This window comes from Mirounga leonina, unplaced genomic scaffold, assembly GCF_011800145.1.
Source record: "Mirounga leonina isolate KUSES-001 unplaced genomic scaffold, KU_Mleo_1.0 Mir_165, whole genome shotgun sequence".
Taxonomy (NCBI): domain Eukaryota; kingdom Metazoa; phylum Chordata; class Mammalia; order Carnivora; family Phocidae; genus Mirounga; species Mirounga leonina.
This window is the reverse complement of record NW_023270415.1, coordinates 24,340,351-24,362,615: the sequence shown is the minus strand read 5'-3', so window position 1 is coordinate 24,362,615 and position 22,265 is coordinate 24,340,351. Positions and strand designations below refer to the sequence as shown.

Sequence of the window (22,265 nt, the reverse complement as noted above, 5' to 3'; positions counted from 1 at the left end):
TTAAGGTACTTTCCAATATTTTGCAATTATAAGTAATGCTGCAATTAATCACCTTGGGCGTTTATTTTTGTATTGTTAGAGGCGTACGTTCCTGGTGAATTTCTAGAAGTAGAGTGCTGGGCTTGTTAGATATTGCCAAATTCCCCTTTGTAGGCGTGGAATCATTTGCCTTCCCAGCAGCAATGTTTCCTCATGGCCTCACCAACAGAATATATCATCAAGCCTTCAAATCTCTGCCAGTCTGAAAAAAGAGAAATGGAATTTCATTGTAGTTTTAACTTGAATTTTTCTTATGAGTGAGATTGAACATCTTTTTATATGTTTAGAGGCTATTTTATATAAATAATTTATGAATTGATTCTCTTCATAAAAACTTGAAGCACTATGGTTAAGTCCCTTTTAACCATCGCTCTCCATTTGGTCCCCTTTGCCCATAGCCAAGGATAACTACTGTGATCAATTTGGTGTATATCCTTCCAGTTCTTCTCTAATGTCTTTAGGTATGAATATATGTCCCTGTAGAAAGTACACTGTCTACTTTGGTGTGTTTTGACTTTTGACTTTTTTTTTTCAATGTATCATACTATACATGTCTATCTATGGCTTAACGTTTGTTTTTTGCCTTTTTTTACAAAGAAGTAAAACACTTTAATGCCTCAGTGTTTTAAATTAGTGTACTAAATAAATATTAGTTTTAATATTTCTCCATTTCCCTATACACTTATAATCAACAGAGTTTTTAATGTTTTGATTAAAGTTTTTTTATTGTGGCAAAACTCACATAAAATTTATCATTTTAACCTAAGAGTATAGTTAAGTATATTCACATTGCTGTGAAACAGATCTCCAGAACTTTCATTTTACAAATCTGCAACTTTATGCATTAAGCAATTACCCTTTTTCCCTGACCAAGCTCCTGGTAACCACGATCTTACTTTCTGTTTCTTGACTTTAGATACCCCATATAGTTGAATCATACAGTATTTGTCTTTTTGTGGCCAGCTTATTTCACATAGCATGTCCTCAAGTTTCACCAATGTAGTATTTGGCAGAATTTCTTTCATTTTTAAGGCTGAAAAATATGTCACTGTATGTATATATCACATTTGTTTATCCATTCGTCTGTTGATGGACATTTGGGTTGCTTCCACCTCTTGACTGTTCTGAATAATGCTGCTATAAATATGGATGCAAATGTCCCTTTGAAACCTTGCTTTTAATTCTTTTGGAGAGATATCCAGAAGTAGGATTACTGGATTATATGGTAGTTTTATTTAAAAAAATTTTTAAGGAAACTCTTGTTTTCCATAGCAGTTGCACCATTTTACAATCCCACCAATAGTGCACAAGGGTTCCAATTTCTCCTCATCCACAAATAACACTTACTATATTTTTGATAGTAGCCATCATAATGGGTATGAGATGATATCTCATGATGTTTTTGATTTGCATTTCCTTAATATTTAGTGATGTTGAGAATTTTTTCATATGCTTATTGAGCATTTATATATCATCATTGGAGAAATCTCTATTCAAATACTTTGCCCATTTTTTTAAGATTTTATGTATTTATTTGACAGAGAGAGAGTGCGAGAGAATACAAGCAGGGGGAGCAGCAGAGGGAGAGGGAGAAGCAGGCTCCCCACTGAGCAGGGAGCACGATGCAGGGCTCAATCCCAGGACCCTGGGATCAGGGCCAGAGCCTAAGGCAGACACTCAACTGACTGAGCCACCCAGGAACCCCTCCTTTGCCCATTTTTTAATTGGATTATTGGTTGTTTTTGTTATTGAGATGTAGGAGATCTTTATATAGTCTGGATATTAACCTTTTATCTGATTAAGTGATTTACAAATAGTTTCTGCCATTCCTTAGGTTGCTTTTTCACTCTGTGCATTGTATCCTTTGATGGAAAAAAGTTTTTAAGTTTGATATAGTTTCATTTGTCTGTTTTTGCTTTTGTTGCCTGCATTTTTTGGCATCATTCCAAATAAATCATTGCCAAGTCCAATATCATGAAGTTTTACTATATGTTTTCTTCTAGGAGCTTTATAGTTTTAGATCTTACATTTAAGTCTTTAATATATTTTGAATTAATATATGTTGAATGGTGTAAGTGTCTCATTTAATTCTTTTGCATGTGGACATCCAATTTTCCCAGCACCATTTGTTGAAAATACTGTCTTTTCCCCTTTGATTGGTCTCAGCATCCTTGTTGCAGATCATTTGACATTATACACAAAGACTTATTCCTAGGTTTTCTATTTTATTCCATTGGTTTATTAGTTTATTTGTTTGTCTTTATGCCAATACCACACTGCTTTGATTACTGTAGGTTAGTAATATGTTTTGAAATCAGGAACTGTGAGTCTTCCAACTTTGTTCTTTCTCAAAATTGTTTTGGCAATTCAAGGTCCCTTGAGATGTCATATTAATTTTAGGATGAATTTTGCAGCTTAACTTTTCAACTCAGCAATATTGCTTAATTTATCCATATTAATATAAATACATCTATATTTACCTCATTTTTTAAAACTGCTGTGTAATATGTATTAATAGTACTACAATTTCCCTTGAACATTATCCAAAATGATTATCACTTATGTTGTTCCCAATTTTCACTGATCTTGATTGAAATTGCTTAAATGTTCCATTAATTTTAAGTAAGCCAATGGCCTTAAGTGATTAATAATGAAAGCAGTCTTTTTAATGTCATTTTAGCCAAATATAAAAATCAATACATATAAGTCAATGCAGAAAAATACAAGGACTAAATCTAAAACACTTCTACCAAAATGATAGGCAACACATATAGATTGGGGGGATTTATAGTACAGAAATTAAATCCTAGGTCCTCCACTAACTGTGCGACCCTAGGCAAGTTACTTAATTTCACTAACCTTAGTTTTCTCACATATAAAATGAAGACAATAATATCTACCTCTTGGAGGTTGTGTGAGAATTAAATGAGATAATACCTAGGATAGTGCGGGGGCATCTGGGTGGCTCAGTCGGTTACGTGTCTGCCTTCAGCTCAGGTCATGACCCCAGAGTCCTGGGATCAAGCCCCTCATCAAGCTTCCTGCTCTCTCTCACTCTCTCTCAAATAAATAAATAAAATCTTTAAAACAAATACTTAGGAAAGTGTGTAGCACTATATTCTGTATCTATGCTACAGATTCTATAGGAAAATGGGTCACTAAATTAAAGTATAGCCAAACAATAAAAATTTATATAGCCATTAAAAATAATGAGGTAGATCTAGGGGCGCCTGGGTGGCTCAGTCATTAAGCATCTGCCTTCGGCTCAGGTCATGATCCCAGGGTCCTGGGATCCAGCCCTGCATGGGGCTCCCTGCTCTGCAGGAAGCCTGCTTCTCCCTCTCCCACTCCCCCTCTTTGTATTCCCTCTCTCACTGTGTCTCTCTGTCAAATAAATAAATAAAATCTTTAAAAAAAAATGAGGTAGATCTATATGTACTCACTTGGAAATATTTCTCAGATTTAAATTAAAAAGTAATACAAGTAATTTCATATTTTAAAATGCACATGTGATCTGCATATACATGTGCATAAAAACAGCATGTATAGTATAACATGCATATGAAACAAAAGTCTGAATAGTCACATGCCAAACTGTTAAAATGGTTTTGAGGAGGCAGGGTAGAAAAAGAAATGAAAAGAATTTCATTTGCTGGGGCGCCTGGGTGGCTCAGTCTTTAAGCATCTGCCTTCAGCTCAGGTCATGATCCTGGGGTCCTGGGATCGAGCCCTGCACTCAGCGCTCAGCGGGAAGCCTGCTTCTTCCTCTCCCACTCCCCCTGCTTGTGTTCCCTCTCTCATTGTGTCTCTCTCTCTCTCAAATAAATAAATAAAATCTTAAAAAAAAGAAAAAGAATTTCATTTGGCTTTTTGCACAAATCATTGTGTGAAATCATTAAAATGAAATGCATTATTTTGTAATTAAGAGGCTAACAAAGATTTTTTTAATCTAAAGAGAAATTCTAATTTTAAAAGGAAAAATAACTTTAAATTACAGAAATACTTTATAGAACCTTCCACCGGTTGTTTTTTTCAAACTTAACAGCTTGTAAAGAACAATTTCAAATTAAAAATAGCAAAAGCAAATAGGTCACCTAAAACCTTCCAACTATGTTCATCTTGAAATCATATCAGGAAAGGTTTACATCAGTGCAGTTCTGCAGGAGGACTTGCGAGATCAATCTGAATCTTCTGGCCTCAAAGGATCACTCTGGGATAAAATAAACATCTTCTAGGTCCCCCCTGATTTTTATTAATCTAGGCCTCCTAGCTCATTTGAAAATTGGCCACACCAGCTTTCTTTACACAGAATAGCAATCCATATAAATCTTTTAGCCTCAGCTACCCAGGGCCATACAAGTAAACCATTACAACCATGGTCTTTTCTTAATTCCTAAAGGAAATCAACAATGAGGGAAAAGGCTATTTCCACAAAAAGTTGAGTTTTCCATTATATGCTTATGATGGTGCCATAAATTAATCAAAATGTAAGATTTGCTATTTTCAGTATAGCCTTGAATTATATTTGTAGATCAAGAACTTTCTAAAAACATATTTACTATAATAATTTCTACAAACATATTTAGAAAAGAGATGAGAACCAAGAAGAACAAAGGATGTAATTTTAAAATAGCTTCAGAAAGCTAGCATAATGTGATAGCCACAAATTACTTTATACCTCCACAAATGAAATTTACTCTTCATGGGCAATGCGGAAATCCGTAGGAAAAATTCTCATAAAGCTCAGTTGAGGAAATTCATTGAACAGTGAAACCAATTATTTGAGGGGTGGGGCAGGGAAAGAGATTGATGGGAGAGATACGACATCATAAAATAGCTCAGGCACAAGGAAAAGTCCAGCTCCATAAACTTTTTTTTCCTTAATAATGGGACATTATAGGATGAACTGATATCTAGGATAAACTAAGCCAGTTAGGATATTATAAAATACTGTGAAGAAATTCAATGTGAAATGATGCTGAAAAATCCTAAAATGACTCCAAAATAAAGAATACAAGATCAACATCTAAGCAATATTTTTGTAAGTCATTAACTCTTTATGAACAATGAAAGACCAGTAATAAACAAGAATGAAAAGAGTGGTGTCTGACAATTTTATAAAATTGTCTATTAAGTGGTGTTATTAATGGAAAGGTGCCATCTGGGTCACAGATACAGTGAAGATCCAATTTGGACCATTCAGACAAAGGCCAGATAAAAGATTCCTGGGTCCTCAAGGTACCACATTAGTCCCAGATGAGAGAGAAATTACCTTCTATTTTATTTAAGTCACTGCTATACAGAGTCTTTGTCCCAGGAGCCAAATTTGTATCCTGACAATTGATGAAGTCTGATTGAAATGAAAAAAAAAATGGGGTTTTTTTTGGTTTATTTGTTTTGGTTTGTTGTGTGTGTGTGTGTGTTTATCTACTAAATGAAAGACCAGGGGCACCTGGGTGGCTCAGTCGTTAAGTGTCTGCCTTCGGCTCAGGTCATGATCCCAGGGTCCTGGGATCGAGCCCTGCATAGGGCTCCCTGCTCAGTGAGGAGCCTGCTTCTCCTTCTCCCTCTGCCTCTGCCCCCAACTCATGCTCACTCTCTCTCTCTGTCTCTCAAATAAATAAATAAAATCTAAAAAAAATAACAATAATGTACTAAACATATTGATGGAAGAGAAAGGAGATCATGTGTTTGGAACCAAATGAAAGATGCCAAGAGAAATAGATCATGCAACTGAAAGGTTGTCTTTTGGGACTAGATGGTGTCAGGTTTTATGGGCCAGACTGAGGGATTTCATTCTAAGGATGATTACCTAGGCCAATGGAGGGTTTGGGGAATGAGAAATAAAAGTAGAAGAGTAGACGTCACTAAGAGAGCAACTGCAGTGGTCCAGGAAGAGAGGGTATGGTGGATGTGGTGAGATGAATATGGAGGTCAAGAAGCAGGGCTCACACTCAAAGGCTGGACTTCAGGAGTAGGACTACCCAGCAATGCAGTGCAGTTCCCTGCCTCGCCTTCAACAACTCTCTCACCTCTGCCTTCCAACTGTACCTGGAAAGAAGATGAGAAATCTAATACTGGAGCCTGACTGTCAAGATCCAACCCTAGCTCTGCCACTTGCTGCATCTATGAACTGAGTAAGTTAATTTAATTTTCTGTGTTTCATCTTCTCTATCTTCTTCATCTATAAAATGGGATTAATAATAGTCTCTCACTTAGATTCATGACATGCAAAGTACCTAGAAAAGTGTCCACCACCTGACATGATAAGCATCAATAACTGATACCTAATAATACCATTACTAGACATTTTCAACATCTTAAATATGTTGTTTAAATATGTTGTATCTCTCTCACCTCTAAATTTGGCACCTGCTCTTCCCTACACCTGGAATAGACTTTGTTTAATTAATTCCAAACTCATCCTCAACTCCCAACCTTACTGTCACTGCCTCTAGGGGGCCTTTTCTGATCCCATAGATGAGATTCAATTCTCTTCTATTGCCTCACCACTCCATACTTACCCTCCAATAGTTACTCCCATCAAATTTTCCAATAATCACTTGTTTTGTTTGATTTTCCTACTAGATCAAAAACTCTGTGAAGGAAAGAACTATTGTTGTTTGTTTTGTTCACCCCTGTATCCTCCAGGCCTAGCACAGTGCTTGGAAAACAGTAGGCATTAAATAGATATTAAAGAAATCAATTCACCTAGGAAACTTGTAATATTAGCAAAAATCAGAGAATGTAGGAACCAAGCACCCAGGGCCACATTTTGACTTTCATGGGCCCCATCCTGCATAAATATAAATATTTATAAATATAAGCATTGTGCCCACTATGCCTAATAGATAAGTCGGCCCCACAAGCATCAGCAACAGAAAGAGTTAAAAGCAATGGGAGAAGTCAGAAGGGAATAGAGGGAGGGCCAGAATCAGAAATTAGCCTGACATCTGAGATGTGGTAGACAATGTAACTGTGAATCAACTACAATGCTTTTATTTGCAAGTAATAGAGTCCTGATTCTTGGATTACTTCAAATGCCTCCCAACTTTCTCCTTTCTTTTCTACCTCAATTACCACAGGAAATTCCCTTGTTTTTCCCATGCATGAACAGTTGGCTACCAGAATAAGCCTTTTTTAAATGTGAGCTGGTGTCATTCTCCTACATAGAACCCTCCATCTCATTCAGAGCAAAAGCCAAAGTCCTAATAATGGCCTATCATATTCTTCAGCGCATGCCTGCTTAACCCCCAATGCAAACACATACTTCCCTGACCACACCTCCCCTCACTTACTTCATTTGAACAGCAGCCTGTTCCTCAAACACGCCAGACGCACTCTGACCCCAGGGCCTTGACACCAGCTGTTCTCTCAACCTCCAAGGCCTTTAATTCCAGCAAGACACATGGCTTGTTTCCTCAACCCTTTCAAATATCATCTCAGTGAAGCTGTTCCTGACCACCCCATTTAAAACTGTAACCCTCACCACCTTCCCCAGGCCCTGCCCCCCTTCCCTGTTTTATTGTTCTTCATAGCACACACATAGCCTGTTTGCTTCTACAGTACTCTATCATTTACTTATTTGTCAGTCTCATCCCACAAAAATATAACCGCCATGAGGGCAGGGATTTTTTTTTTTTAATCTGGGTGGTTAAATGCTGTATCCCCAGCATCTAGAACAGGGCCTGACATATGACAGGTGCTCAATAATTATCAGTCAAATGATTGTATGAATATTTTGCTTTCTATAGTTATGTATTGTGAATATTTTACAAGAATAAAATGTTCATTTATCCATTCAACAAATATGGATTTAGAGCAAACCCAAGCCCAGGCACTATTTTAGGTGCTGAGTCAAGAGTGGTGAGCATAACTGGGCTGACTACACTACCTGGGCTCACGAAGCTTAGTCTAGTGATGGATGATCAAAATAATGACAAAATGAGTGTTAAGTACTGGAAGGAAGGGACACAAGTCTACAAAAGCATATCACAAAGAAAGCTAGCTCTACCTGGACTACATAAAGGGGAGTGGAGCAAAAGGACCTGGGGAGGGAGAAAACCACAGGAGACTGGTAACTGGGCTCCATATTATATGATTTCTCTATGATTTTGCTCAGGACTGCCTCTGTTTAGCATCAAAAGTGTTAAGAGTTGCACTCCATACTACCCACTGATGATTCCCTGAGGAAGTAGCCCCTGAGCCAGGAAAGATCCACACCCATTACAGAGGTGAAGGGGTGAAAGGGCAGGGCAGAGTGGAGGAATGGAATAGAGCCAGAGGAAACTGTGGCTGAAGATTCTAGAGGGGAAGGACTGTGGCACATTCTGGAACACAGAAAGCAAGGGGAGAAGTGGCGGGAGAAGGGGCTGGAGAGGGAAAGGGTGGCCAGGCTCTGGCAGGCTCTCCAGAAGATTCCAACTTTATCCTAAAAAGAATCAGTAGCCACAGGAAGGACCTGGTTTGGTTTCACTTCATTTTGTTCCATTTGCATTGTGGTGACATAACTGGACACGTATTTTGAAAGTATTACGGAAACTGCCTTTGTGGAGAACACTTTACCAGAGGCACCTGACCAGGTGCAGGAAGATCAGTCAGGAGGCAGCAAAGTAGTCCAGGAGAGCAATGCTGGTAACTTGCCCCAGAGTAGAGAGGCAGGAAATGGGGAGAAGTCAACCAGTTCAAGAGATTTCACTACCGGTGTGTTATGGGCTGAATTTTGTTCCTCTAAAATTCATGTGCTTAAGTCCTCACCCCCAGCGCCTCAGAAGGTGACTGGATTTGTAGGTAGTGCCGTTAAAGAGGTAATTAAGGTAAAACGAGGTCATTAGGGTGGGCTTTAAACCAATGTGACTGGTGTCCTTATAACAAGAGATTAGGACACACACACAGAGGGAAAACCATGTGAAGACACTTTGAAGGTGGCCATCTCCAAGCCAAAGGGAGAGGCCCTAAGAGGAACCAAACCTACCCACAATTTTATCTTGCATTTCTAGCATCCAGAACTGTGAGAAAACAAATTTCTAATTGTTCAGGCCACCCAGGCTGTGCTACTTGTTATGGCAGACATTAATACACTATGAAAAATAAAATTTAAGTGAACAGTAAGACCTCTGAAAAATAAAAATATACTTTATTTATTCTAACTGAAATCAGGGTGGTGTATGATGGTAAAATTCAAACAAAAGAGCATTTCTTCAGGATCTCCAGAGATGGCTTCTGCAACACATCTGTACTGTCCCTAAAAGGAGGAATAAGAAATACAAGCAAATAAAATGTTAGATGCTTCTATTTTGTAAGACTTTTATAAGAACCTTGTCGTAGTAGAAGGAAGCCATTTAAATTAAAGTGGTTATCATTATCTTGGTTTTCTAATGCGATGAAATTTTGTATGCCTTTGAATTCAGTGAGCATAAACCTATTTATTTCCCAATTATAAGAGGATGTTTTTTAATGATTTTTTGAAACAAGCCTGTGAGATTTTCAAACATTCAATATCCTTTAGAACAAAATAGGTAAAGAATATGCATTCTTGAAGTTTATTTTAAAATAGTGACCCAGGGCGCCTGGGTGGCTCAGTCGTTAGGCGTCTGCCTTCGGCTCAGGTCATGATCCCAGGGTCCTGGGATTGAGTCCCACATCGGGCTCCCTGCTTGGCAGGAAGCCTGCTTCTCCCTCTCCCACTCCCCCTGCTTGTGTTCCCGCTCTCGCTATGTCTCTCTCTGTCAAAAAAATAAATAAAATCTTTAAAAAAAATTAAAATAAAATAAATAAATAAATAAAATAGTGACCCAAAGTGAAACATGTACAAAATTTTATTGCCAGGTATCTAATGCAAATATCTAAAATGACATTATTACTATTCATGGAGGCAGTTACAGAGTCATACACAGCGGTCATACAGTACTTTCACCCAAAGATCATTCACCATATTAATAATGAGCATTCATATTACTTTTAGCCATGTATATTAGAGGAAGAACATGAAGTGAAAAAGAGCTTTCTTTTGTGTTAGCTTTCCATATTTCCATATTCTACAGAAAGAAGAGATACAAAATACCCAAAACTAAATAAAAGGGAAAAACACAGTCTTAAAACACCTTAATATTGAATAGCTATTTTTGAGGTTGTGAATGGCTTGTTTCAAATTCTTAACATATTTACTACTTTGCAAAAGATTCTTAAGAAAGTACAAATGACTTGAACAATACCTTTGAAAATCGTATTCCCCTGAAGGAGAAAGATACTGTTGTATTCACAGTCTCTAAAACAAAATACAAAATACAAAAAGTTATATTGGTCATCATCAGGTGATTTTTGGTTTTTTTTTATGTGAGCGCACCTTTTACACTGCTGCTAGTAGAGGTGGTCCCAAGAAAATCAGAGAAGTAATGAGTTTTGTATCCTGGCTATGACTCTCCAATGGCATCCTCTGCCAACCCCAAGCATCTCCCACTATCGGCCCCTATTTCATCCCTCAGGGGATGCAAAATTTGAAGGCCTACTAGTCTCAATAGTGAACGAATGAACAAGCTAGTGCTCATAGGCTTCATCCCAAATTAGAAATGTGCATATTTAATACTGCTGCTCCTTCAGCAGAGTATAATAGATCTTCCTAAAAGTGGAGGAGAGAGTTGGGGGGGCAGCCAGGATACCAAATCTCCTTCCAATCCCACCAGTGAGAAGCCTAAGTAGTCACATTTGAAATGCATGGCCATGGGCCTGGGCCTGCAGAAGCTGTGGAAGACAGAAGTGCAGAAAAACCCCACTCCACTGACCTAATCAGAAACACCAAAGGAGTGAACTTACAGGATAAGGATAGAAAAGTAGAAACGTTTTGAATCTCTAACAAAAGCAATCATGGCCAAAAATCTCTTTCAAAGCAATGGTTATTGTTCTCCTAACTAGCTAAAGACAATCCTTAATAGCAAATGAATGGATTATGTGTATATATATATATATATATATATATACACACACACTTCTGTTTTCATAAAAAAGCACCTATTTGCTTCTGGGTATCTCCTTATTAGGGGTGTTAATACACTGAGATCTTAATTCTTGAGCTTAGTAAAGTGATCATGTCTTCATGATGTTATGATTTTTCATTCAAGGCCAATCCAATTCAAATTTAATAGTTCAACAAGTATTTATTGAAAGCTTCTCTTACCAGGGACTGAGGAGACAAGGACTAGTACACACTGTTCCTTCCCTCAAAGAGTTAACATCTATGGGGATATAGGCATGCAAAGAAACCATTCCAAATACAACGCCATAAAAAGATGTAGCAAGGATAAAAGCAGCATATAGCATTTTTGGTAAGAGTGATGGTTCTGAGTCTGAATCTCAGCTCCTCTACTTACTTGGAGTGTGGCCTTGGGCAAGTCACTTAGCTTCTCTGTGCTTCGGTAAAATGGCAATGGATAATAACACCACTCTCATAGGAGTAACATGAAGGCTATAAGAGCTAAGATATGTATGTGCTCAGAACAATGCCTAGAATTTAGCACTCATTAAATGTTATTAATATTTGGGGGCACCTGGGTGGCTCAGTCAGTTAGGTGGCTGCCTTCAGCTCAGATCATGATCTCTGGGTCCTGGGATCGTCCCTGCTCAGCGGGGAGTCTGCTTCTCCCTCTGCCCCTACCCCGGGGCTTGTGCTCTCTCTCTCAAATAAATAAATAAAATATTTTTTAAATGTTACTAACATTAAAATGTTATTTATTAGAACATTAAATATTATTCCTTCTCCTTTCTAGACCTTCTTCCCATGGCGTCTTGTGAATAATAATGATGTCTTAATATTATCATTGATATTACAGTTACTTTATTCACAAGATGCCATGGGAAGGGAATCTAGAAAAGAGAAGGAAGTGAGTTGAACTGTCATAGAGGATGGGAAGGAAGGAAATGAAGGACACTCCAGGTGGCAGGAAAAAGAGGAGCAAAGGCGAGAAAGTGAAAATCAGTATGACTAATGCATACACCTGCAAGGGGCTCAGCATTATTAAAGCAAAGGAGAAGCAGGAGTGCTAAAAAGGAAATCTGAAGAAGTAAACATAAATGTGCTCAGATTCCACATTTGAAAGAATGGAGGCAATGAAAGAACATCCCATCCAAGGGTGTGAAATGGTCAGATTGTGTTTAGAAAGATGGGTCACATGACCATATTGCAGATGGATTTAAGGGGGCACTAAGAGTCAGGGAGACCAGTTAGAGGCCAGAAAGCAGTGACAGCGGTGAAGAGAAGAGGAGGTAAATGCCCTCCGTGCCCACCAACTCAGGTGCCCTCCCGCATAGACAGATACGGTCTATCTTATTAGCTTGCTGCTTTCCTTGAAAGTACTTCTCATAAACTGAATCTTATTTCATTTGAATGTTATTTTATGATCTCGTTTACTAGTCTATAAGTTCCATGAGGACAGGGGCTTTGCTTTGGTCACTTTTGAATCTCCACCTCCTAGTACCTGGTGCCCGAGTCCCTGGCTCAGCTACATAATGTACAAGGCCCAGTGCAAAATGGAAATGGGGACCCCTTGAACAAAAAGCAGGAGAGCCATCCTATTAAAGGTACAGAAATATAAAGCTTTCTTCCACAGTCTCTCTCTAGGCTTGCCATGATATTTTTTATTTGCTATGTAATATCATTTGAAGTCAAACAAAATTTTAAATTGCCATTCATCTTTATATTATGCAATGACAGATTTAAACACAAATATCAGAGCTTTTAACTCTAAGGCAGAATCACTGAAATGACACAACTTGTATTTGGTGGCTCATCCCCAGAAGGTACCTCAAGCTGAGAAAACTAACACAAGCTTGACTCAGGAAATTTGAAAGAAGGAAGAGAAGGTACCCCCAGACATGGAATGATCCAAGGGGATGTTCTCTTGGCACAGAGTGAAAGGTGAGTATAGAAGCTCAAGGGCACCCAGGGAGTTGCTCCATGACTGGGGCACCTGCACAAAGCATGAGCCTGACAGCTGCCTGAGGTCCCCCTCTCCCATGCTGCCAGATGCCTCATGCCTCACGTCGGGGCAGAGAAGACAAATCAGGCTTCTTTCCTTCCCATAGGCCTGCTGTCCCATGAGTGACCCTCAAGGGTTTTGCAACCTCCATGTAATACCTCCATGAGATACCTGTTAGTGGGGAGGCAGTCCTGCCCCCACCTAGTCACCCACTAAACAGTGCCGCCAGCCCAGGTGGTTGATCATGGCCGCACCCCACTTCAGACACTGCAGGGCACCTTTGCCTAATCCTGACCCTCCCTGCATCCAGGCTCCCACCAGGTAGCAGGGGTCACTGGCTGTAACCGGGAGAGGGGTACCAAGCAGGATGGGACAATGGGGCATGCACGCAACTCCCCTAGATGGGTCTTGGCTCCCTGCTGCCCACTCCTCTGCTGGCACCCTGGGCCCCGCTGCTCCCCCTGCTTGTGCTCTCCCTCTCTCTGTCTCCGACGAATAAATAAAATCTTTAAAAAAATATATGCCTTTGAAATATCCATTTATTTTCAAATGCGGGTTTTTTTAAAGATTTTATTTATTTGAGAGAGAGAGCAGGGGGGAGGGGCAGAGGGAGAGGGTCAAGGAGACTCCCTGCTGAGCATGGAGCCTGACACAGGGCTTGATCCCAGGATCCTGAGATCATGACCTGAGCCAAAGGCAGACACTTACCCAACTGAGCCACCCAGGTGCCCCTCAAATGTGTGTGTGGGGGGGGGGGGTTAAGATTTATTTATTTATTTATTTGGGAGAGCGAGAATGAGAGAGAGAGAGAGAGTACATGAGAGGGGAGAGGGTTAGAGGGAGATGCAGGCTCCCCACTGAGCAAGGAGCCCGATGCGGGAGTCGATCCCGGGACTCCAGGATCACGACCTGAGCCGAAGGCAGACGCTTAACCATCTGAGCCACCCAGGCACCCCCTCAAATGTGTTTTTAAAAGAAACAAAGATGTGTGTGTGTATGTGTGTGTGTGTGTGTAAGAAGTGGTAATATTATGGGTAATCTTTATTTTATTTTTGCTTGCCTACATTTTCTAAATATGATATCCTAAAAATATATGACTTTTGTAACAAATAAAAAAAGAAAATTATTTTAAAAGTAGATATGTGTGGTACTTACTACTTTGATTCCCAAATTTTCAAAGGTCTCTTGATAGCATCAGTGCTTCATGAATCAGAATGCCCTGAGCTCTGAGCCCATATACTCAGCTACCAGATGGACACGTTCATTTGAATGTTCCAAAATTACCTTGAGTTCAATATGCCCAAACCAGAACTCATTGCTTTCTCTTTAAAAATCTGCCCCTTCTTCTGCACCCATCATTTCAGATAATGGCATTTCTGCAAATCCCAGTCACTGGCCCTCTACCAGCCCTTGATTTTACCTAATCTTTGCCTGCCACATCAAATAAATCAGCATGTCCTGCCAATTCTGTCTCCAAATATGCCCTCTCTCTTCTCCTCCCCTCTGCTCCCAGGCTGCCATCTTTGTTCAGCCCTCATGGTCTCTCACACAGCCTCCTGGCTGGTCTTCCTTCCATCCCAGTTTCCTGCCTCAGCCAACCCCCACCTCCTTCCATATGGACACCAGTTATCTGCAAAACTGAAAATCTCAGTGGGTCATCCCTACCCACTGATGACAAGATGCAGGTCAATATTTTGTGCATGACTTATGTGCTCGCCCTGCCCCCTTTCCTAGGCTCATCTCCAGCAATTCCCCACAGCACATTCTGCTCCAGCTACAAAAAAACTACTCTCCAAATAAACCATATTCTTTCATGACTACATGTGTTTGCCTATGCTGTTTCCTCTCCAAGGAATGCCCTTCCTCCTCCTCTCTGATGTTCTGAGATTCAAGACTTTAATAACATAATCTCTGAAACCTTATCTGAGTTCTGTCACAGCAAATTGACATAATAACTATACAGTTAAAATTAGGAGCATATAATTCTATTGGCGTTTATGACATTTCATTATAATTTTGGTTCCCAACTGTCTTTGCCAGAACAGAGGGACCTTCTGAGGAGGGAGACCCTATCATTCAACTTTGGATCACCAGAGCCTAAATCATGACTCACTCAAATTAGGTTCAACAGATGTTTGTGGAAGGAAATGAGGGAGGGAGGGAAAAGCCAGCAGACTGGGTTGAGTCTGACACATCTTAGATCTCAAGAAGGTGAAACTTTAAAAATTCAGATAAAATGTCAACATAATCTCACAGAGATTAGGTGGGATTGTGAAACAGTTGTTTAAAAAAAAAAACAAAAAACAGTAATCTTCCAAGACGATTTTGTATTTTTTTTTTTCCAAAGAAAAATCATGGTACAGTGGAAGAGTGGGCTTTAAGAGTCATGAGACTACTCTGTTACTAGTTCGCCAAGGACACATTACTGGGTCACTCCAGGCATCAGTCTCCTCACTTGTAAAAATGACAGGATTGTAAGATAAGGAACCAAAGGACCCCTATTACCCACATGAGTATTTATTATTCAAGAACCATACTTCTTGAATTCTTATTCTGAGCACTGTACTAACCTTTTTTAATATGCATTTTCTAATTATATCCTTAAAATCATGTTCAATAGGTTTCACTGTCCCCATTTTACAGATGAGGAAAATGAGGCCAATAGAGGTTAAATAACCCACCCAAGGCCACATTGTTGGTAGGTGGAAAAGCTGGAACAGAGACTCAGGTCTTTCCAACTCTGAGCCCAGACTTAGAAGCAATGTCAGCTCCATTATTTGCATATGGTTTGGGGGTGGCAAGCAAGTCAGAGCCATGGAGAGATGGTTGGCTAGGAGACATATCTCGAAGCTTCACCTGCATAGCAAAAAAACTTATGTACTTAGAAACAGTTTTCTTAATGACTGCTAGAAAATGTATAATCAAATTGATATAAATGTCAAAGCAGTATAAGCCTGATATGAATTTTTATACTACTCTCATTCCATTAATTCCCAGCCCTTATTTTCCATTTTTTGTCCCATCTACATCTAATTTATGCTATGTTGCTAAATTTAATGTATGCATGTTAACTACCTAAAATCTTTTTTTTTTTTAAGAGAGAGAGAGCTGGGGAGGGTGTGGCACAGAGTGGGAGAGAGAGAGAGAAAGAATCCCAAGCAAATGTAATGATTTATATCATAGCTACATATTTCTCTAATTTATACTCTACTTTCAAAAAAGAATACAATTAAAATAAGAGAGCATTATCACATACAGAGAGCAATTTACTTTTACGCTTCACATCTAAATTCTAAAATTTCTAAAATTCTAAAACCTTTTTTTAAACAAGAGAGGCCACAGGTTAATGATAACTAATTGTATAGAAAAATATTCAACTGCAATAGTAATTTTTAAATGTTAATAAAACAACTGGGTTTTTTTTAACCTAATAGTTTTGTTGTTGTTGTTGTTGTTGTTTAAGATTTTATTTATTTATTTGACAGAGAGAGAGAGAGATCACAAGGAGGCAGACAGGCAGGCAAAGGGAGAGGGAGAAGCAGGCTTCCTGCAGGGCTCAATCCCAGGACCCTGGGATCATGACCTGAGCCAAAGGCAGACACTTAACCGACTGAGCCACCCAGGCACCCCCCCAATAGTTTTTTTTTAAACTTCTTTATTTTTTAGATGATAATGTCCACTGTTAACAAGACAGAGATTAAACTACTGTACATAACATTGCTGGTGATATAATGTATAAATTGATACATTCCTTTAGAAAAGCGATTTGGCCTATGTAAACAAAACCACAAATACAGTCAACCCACTTAAGCTCAGCTATTTCCCGGGGAGTTATATGTAACTCCTTGCAAACAAATTCAAATATAAAATATGAGAAAAATTATATACAGAAATATATTTAACACAATATTATTTAAAATAGTAAAAATATCATAAGGAAACTAATGTCCAACAGGAGAATGGTTAAATAAACCAGAGCATACCCATTAAGGGAGATGTTTCATTATGTAATGTTTATACTTTGGTTTTTGCACCACATAGATCATCTAGTCAAAAAATTGAATACAATAATTTTTAAAAAGAAAATTACTGGGGCGCCTGGGTGGCTCAGTCATTAAGCGTCTGCCTTCAGCTCAGGTCATGATCCCAGGGTCCTGGGATCGAGCCCCGCATCGGGCTCCCTTCTCAGCAGGAAGCCTGCTTCTCCCTCTCCCACTCCCCCTGCTTGTGTTCCCTCTCTCGCTGTGTCTCTGTCAAATAAATAAAATCTTTAAAAAATAAAAATAAATAAATAAATAAATAAATAAAAAGAAAAAGAAAATTACTGGGGCACCTGGCTGGCTCAGTTGGTAGAGCATGTGACTCTTGATCTTAGGGTTGTAAGTTCAAGCCCCATGTTGGGTGTAGAGATTACTTAAAAATAAAATCTTAAAAAAAAAAGAAAACTATTATAGTGTAGTATACTTATAAGTACATAAGCAATGCACATACATGGAAAAATCAGAAGGAAATACTCCAAAATGTTTTTAGAAATATGATTCTGTGATATTTTTATTGTTTATACTTTCCAATTTTTGGTAATGTGACAGTATAATATTTATAAACATTTAAACTATTTAAAATACTAGTTTAAAAATTATTAAGGAAAAATTCATGAGTTTGCAATAGGTAGCCTTTAAGATCCTAAGCTCTGAAATTTTGTGATTCTGTGAATAACATCAGGGTGGAAAAAAGTGGAGGAAGACATTGAAGAAAACACTAGAAAAATCTAGTGAGTTTTTTTTTTTAATAAATTTTTTTAATTCCTTTTTTTTCTTTCCCCTCTGATTCCACCAATCCTGTTCCCTTAACTGTGGTTCAGTGAGTTTCTATAAAAAATAATAAGTGTAATGCTTAGAAAAAGGGATCTATAACCAATGGTAAATGTACAATATTAATCTGAACAAGGTAAAAATTTTAATATACCTTCAAATACACTTAAATAAGTGACATAATTGTAAAATGTTGTTCAACCTGCTAAAAGTAAAAACTTTGGATAAAAAAAATTATTAGAAAAGGAACTGCACATTTTCAGTGCATTTAATATTCAGAACATTCTCATAAACTATTCTGTTCTATTCTGAAAATAATATGAACTGAATGCTTACCTCCCTTCAGAGCTCTGCAGAAAGAATAAAGATCATCAGATCCTCGGCAAATAACTTCTTTGCGCATTGGAAAATGCATGGAGTGAAAAGATAAATAGAGATTGAAATATAATTTTTTAATATCTCTTCCTTAAAAAGAAAAAAAAAATCCCATTAGTCCTTCAAATAATAGATTCCTTTATAAATAATAATTAACATGTACTGTACCGTATACTTAAAACATGCCCAGCACCTTTCCTATATTATTTCATTTAATTATCACAACTTACCATGTGGGCATTGCTATCCCTCTGTAACAGATGAGAAAACTGAAGTTCTAAGAGGATAATTAGTAGAATGCAACCAAACAGGATATTCCACAGTAAGAATTATGTATGCTAAAAAGAGAGGAGCCTATGTTTTTGAGAAAACTATCAAACGGAAATGTAAAATTTCCAGTTCTAATTACAGTTCTGCTAGGAAGTTCAAGAAAAAAGAAATGGAAAGGAAAGAAAATGAGGATAATCAACTCATGCACACTTTTTTAGGAGATTTGATGAAAGAGTTCTTGGAGAATAGAGAGCCCGATGTGGGGCTCGATCCCAGGACCCCGGGATCATGACCTGAGCCGAAGGCAGACGCTCAACGACTGAGCCACCCAGGCGCCCCATAAATAAAATCTTTAAAAAAAAGAAAAAAATTTACATGAGTTATTATTTCCTCATGGTCTCCCTAGAACCATTTAACATGGAAAATTCCAGTAAACACTGCATTTTGCTCAACCCTTCTAATTCATTTGGTTGGTCCAACTGGAAAATATGTGCAATATTTTTTATGATAAAAACAATTATTGTGGGGCTCGTGGCTGGCTCAGTGGGTAGAGCATGTGACTCTTGAAGGCAGGGTCAGGAGTTCGAGCCCCATATTGGGTGTAAAGATTACTTCAAAAAAATTATTATAACCACTACCTCACTAAAAATATTTTCCTAATAAAGTCACCATGACTCATTGTAGCCATAATCAAAAGAAAAAATTTCCATCTTTTTTTTTTTAAAGATTTTATTTATTTATTTATTTGACAGAGAGACACAGTGAGAGAGGGAACACAAGCAGGGGGAGTGGCAGAGGGAGAAGCAGGCTTCCCGCTGAGCAGGGAGCCCGATGGGGGGCTCGATCCCAGGATCCTGGGACCATGATCTGAGCTGAAGGCAGACGCTTAACGACTGAGCCACGCAGACGTCCCCAAAATTTCCATCTTTAACCTGAACTTGGTATGCTTAACAGGAATGCCAGCTCCTTCCTCAAAACTCCTTCCTTTGGCATTAATGCTACTGTTCTCTTCCGGTTTTTCTCCAACCTCTCTGACTCCTTCTCCTCATTGGCTTCTCTTACGGTTTTAGCCTCAGTTCTCAATTTCCACTTTGCACATACTCCCTGGCTTTAAGTACCACATAGGGTGATAATTCCCAAATCATTATCTTTAGTCTCAACCTTTCTCCTGGGCACCTGTCCCACATACGCATTCAATATCTCTACCCAAATGCTGCTCACTGTCTCAGCCAACAGATCCAAAATTGACTTCCTCATCTTCATCACCATACAGGCATTAGAATTCACAATCCCAGGAAATCTTACTAGCCTCCTTTTCATCCCCATCACCACTCTCTTAATGCAGGCCCTCATTACTCTGAGCCTAACATACCACCAAACTTCTTAATTTGTCTCCACTTTTCTACTTTCAGGGTAAAGTGGAAAAGAACATCATAGGGTCTGTTTTAAACAGTGGTTCCATGGTCACTCCATGAACTTCGGCCTGCACCACTCCCAAAGCAGGGTTATGTGTAGAAATTGAAGAGCTGTTTTCACAGGGAATTCCTTGAGACATGGGCAGATGGCAGAACTGCTGTGGTACCAATGACAATTCAGGACAATGAAACTTTTTTTTAAGATTTTATTTATTTATTTGAGAGAGACAATGAGAGAGAGAGAGCATGAGAGGGAGGAGGGTCAGAGGGAGAAGCAGACTCCCTGCTGAGCAGGGAGCCTGATGCGGGACTCGATCCCGGGACTCCAGGATCATGACCTGAGCCGAAGGCAGTCGCTTAACCAACTGAGCCACCCAGGCGCCCAGGACAATGAAACTTCTAACACTTCTGCATGGAACACGGCATGATTCCAGTCTTCAATGACTCCAAGAAAGGAAGTGCTGCTTTGACATCTCAACAGTTTACACCTTGAGAAGCTTCTTGCCCTTGGACATCACTGTGGTCATTTTAGGCACAGGAACAATGGACAAAGTGAGATACCACTTGCATGGCTCAGTAGGCCAGAGATACCAATGTGGGTGTCAGAGTGAGAGACAAGAAATATGGTAGCTTCATGCAGTAACAAAGAAGACTGTTTTTGAGCTCAGCTAAGACAACTCCAAGAACTTTCAGATATAACTTTGGCTTAAAGTGCAGGTTTATTTATTTTTTTATTAATCAGTTAATAGTATACAAATAATTTACTAGCAAAGCTACAAAGTCTCAAAATAAATAATTTCCATCCCAACCTACTTTTGGTCAAAGCTCTTATAGCTCTTATTGAATTTAAGTAGCTATAGGCCCATAAAAATAAGGTTGATTTCTATGAATATGGCCCCACACTTATACAGACATTCTAATACATTCTAGGAAACTCAGGTCATAACTGTAAAGCATTACAAAAATATGACTAAGTAATTGATGAAACCAGGAGCTGATCTTTGAAAAGTTCAACAAAATTGATAAACCTTTAGTCAGACTCATCAAAAAAAAAAAGAGAGAAGGGACTCAAATAAATAAACTCAGAAATGAAAGAGGAGAAATAACAACCAACACGACAGAAATACAAATGATTATAAGAGAGCATTATGAAAAATTATATGCCAACAAATTGGACAACCTAGAGGGATGGATAAATTTCTAGAAACATATAACCTTCCAAAACTGAATCAGAGAGAAATAGAAATTTTGAACAGATGAATTACCAGCAATGAAAGTAAATCAATATTCAAAAAACTCCCAATGAACAAAAGTCCGGGGACAGATGGTTTCACAGGTGAATACTAGCAAACATTTTTTAAAAACTTATTACCTATTCTTCTCAAACTACTCCAAAAAATAGCAGCCATTAAAAAAAAATGAAATCTTGCCATTTGCAATGACGTGGACGGAACTAGAGGGTATTATGCTAAGCGAAATAAGTCAATCAGAGAAAGACAATTATCATATGATCTCACTGATATGTGGAATTTAAGAAACAAAACAGAGGATCACAGGAGAAGAGAAGAAAAAATAAAACAAGAGGAAACCAGAGAGGGAGACAAACCATAAGAGACTCTTTTTTTTTTTTTTTTTAAAGATTTTATTTATTTATTTGAGAGAGAGAGAATGAGAGACAGAGAGCATGAGAGGGAGGAGGGTCAGAGGGAGAAGCAGACTCCCTGCCGAGCAGGGAGCCCGATGCGGGACTTGATCCCGGGACTCCAGGATCATGACCTGAGCCGAAGGCAGTCGCTTAACCAACTGAGCCACCCAGGCGCCCCAAGAGACTCTTAATCATGGGAAAAAAACTGAGGGTTGCTGGAAGGGAGGGGGTTGGAGGGAAGGGGTAACTGGGTGATGGACATTAAGGAAGGCATGTGATGTAATGAGCACTGGGTATTATATAAGACTGATGAATCACAGACCTGTATCCCTGAAACAAATAATACATTATATCTTAATTAAAAAAAAAAAAACTATTCCAAAAAACAGAAGAGGAAGAAAAGCTTCCAGATTCATTCTATGAGGCCAAGCACTACTCTGCCACCAAAACCAGATAAAGACACTACAGAAAAAGAGATCTATGGGTCAGTATCTCTGATGAATGAAGATGTAAACATCCTTAACAAAATATTAACAAACCAAATCCAGCAACACATTAAAAAATCATTCACCATGATCAAGTAGGACTTATTCCAGGGATACAAGGATGGTTCAATACTCACAAATCAATCAACATGATACATCACATTAACAAGAGAAAGAATAAAAACTATATGATCATTTCAATAGATGCAGAAAAAGCATTTGACAAAGTACAACATCCATTCATGGTAAAAACT

General features: G+C 38.6%; 1 protein-coding gene across 4 annotated transcripts in view; it reads right to left on the bottom strand.

The window, feature by feature from the left end:
• Positions 1–9,156: 9,156 nt before the first annotated feature.
• The window catches only part of LY96 (lymphocyte antigen 96), a 28,456-nt gene continuing 15,347 nt past the window's right edge, over positions 9,157–22,265 (bottom strand). Inside the window, exons 3-5 of one of the 4 annotated variants that reach the window (XM_035011367.1) lie at positions 18,158–18,214; positions 10,254–10,306; positions 9,157–9,283 (exon numbers count right to left, since the gene is read on the bottom strand). In XM_035011367.1, coding sequence (XP_034867258.1) covers positions 9,185–9,283; positions 10,254–10,306; positions 18,158–18,214 — 209 coding nt within the window. In that variant the 3' untranslated portion in view covers positions 9,157–9,184. Of the gene's footprint in view, positions 9,284–10,253; positions 10,307–18,157; positions 18,287–22,265 lie in introns of all 4 variants that reach the window. The other 3 variants (XM_035011368.1, XM_035011366.1, XM_035011369.1) reach the window with 3 other exon arrangements.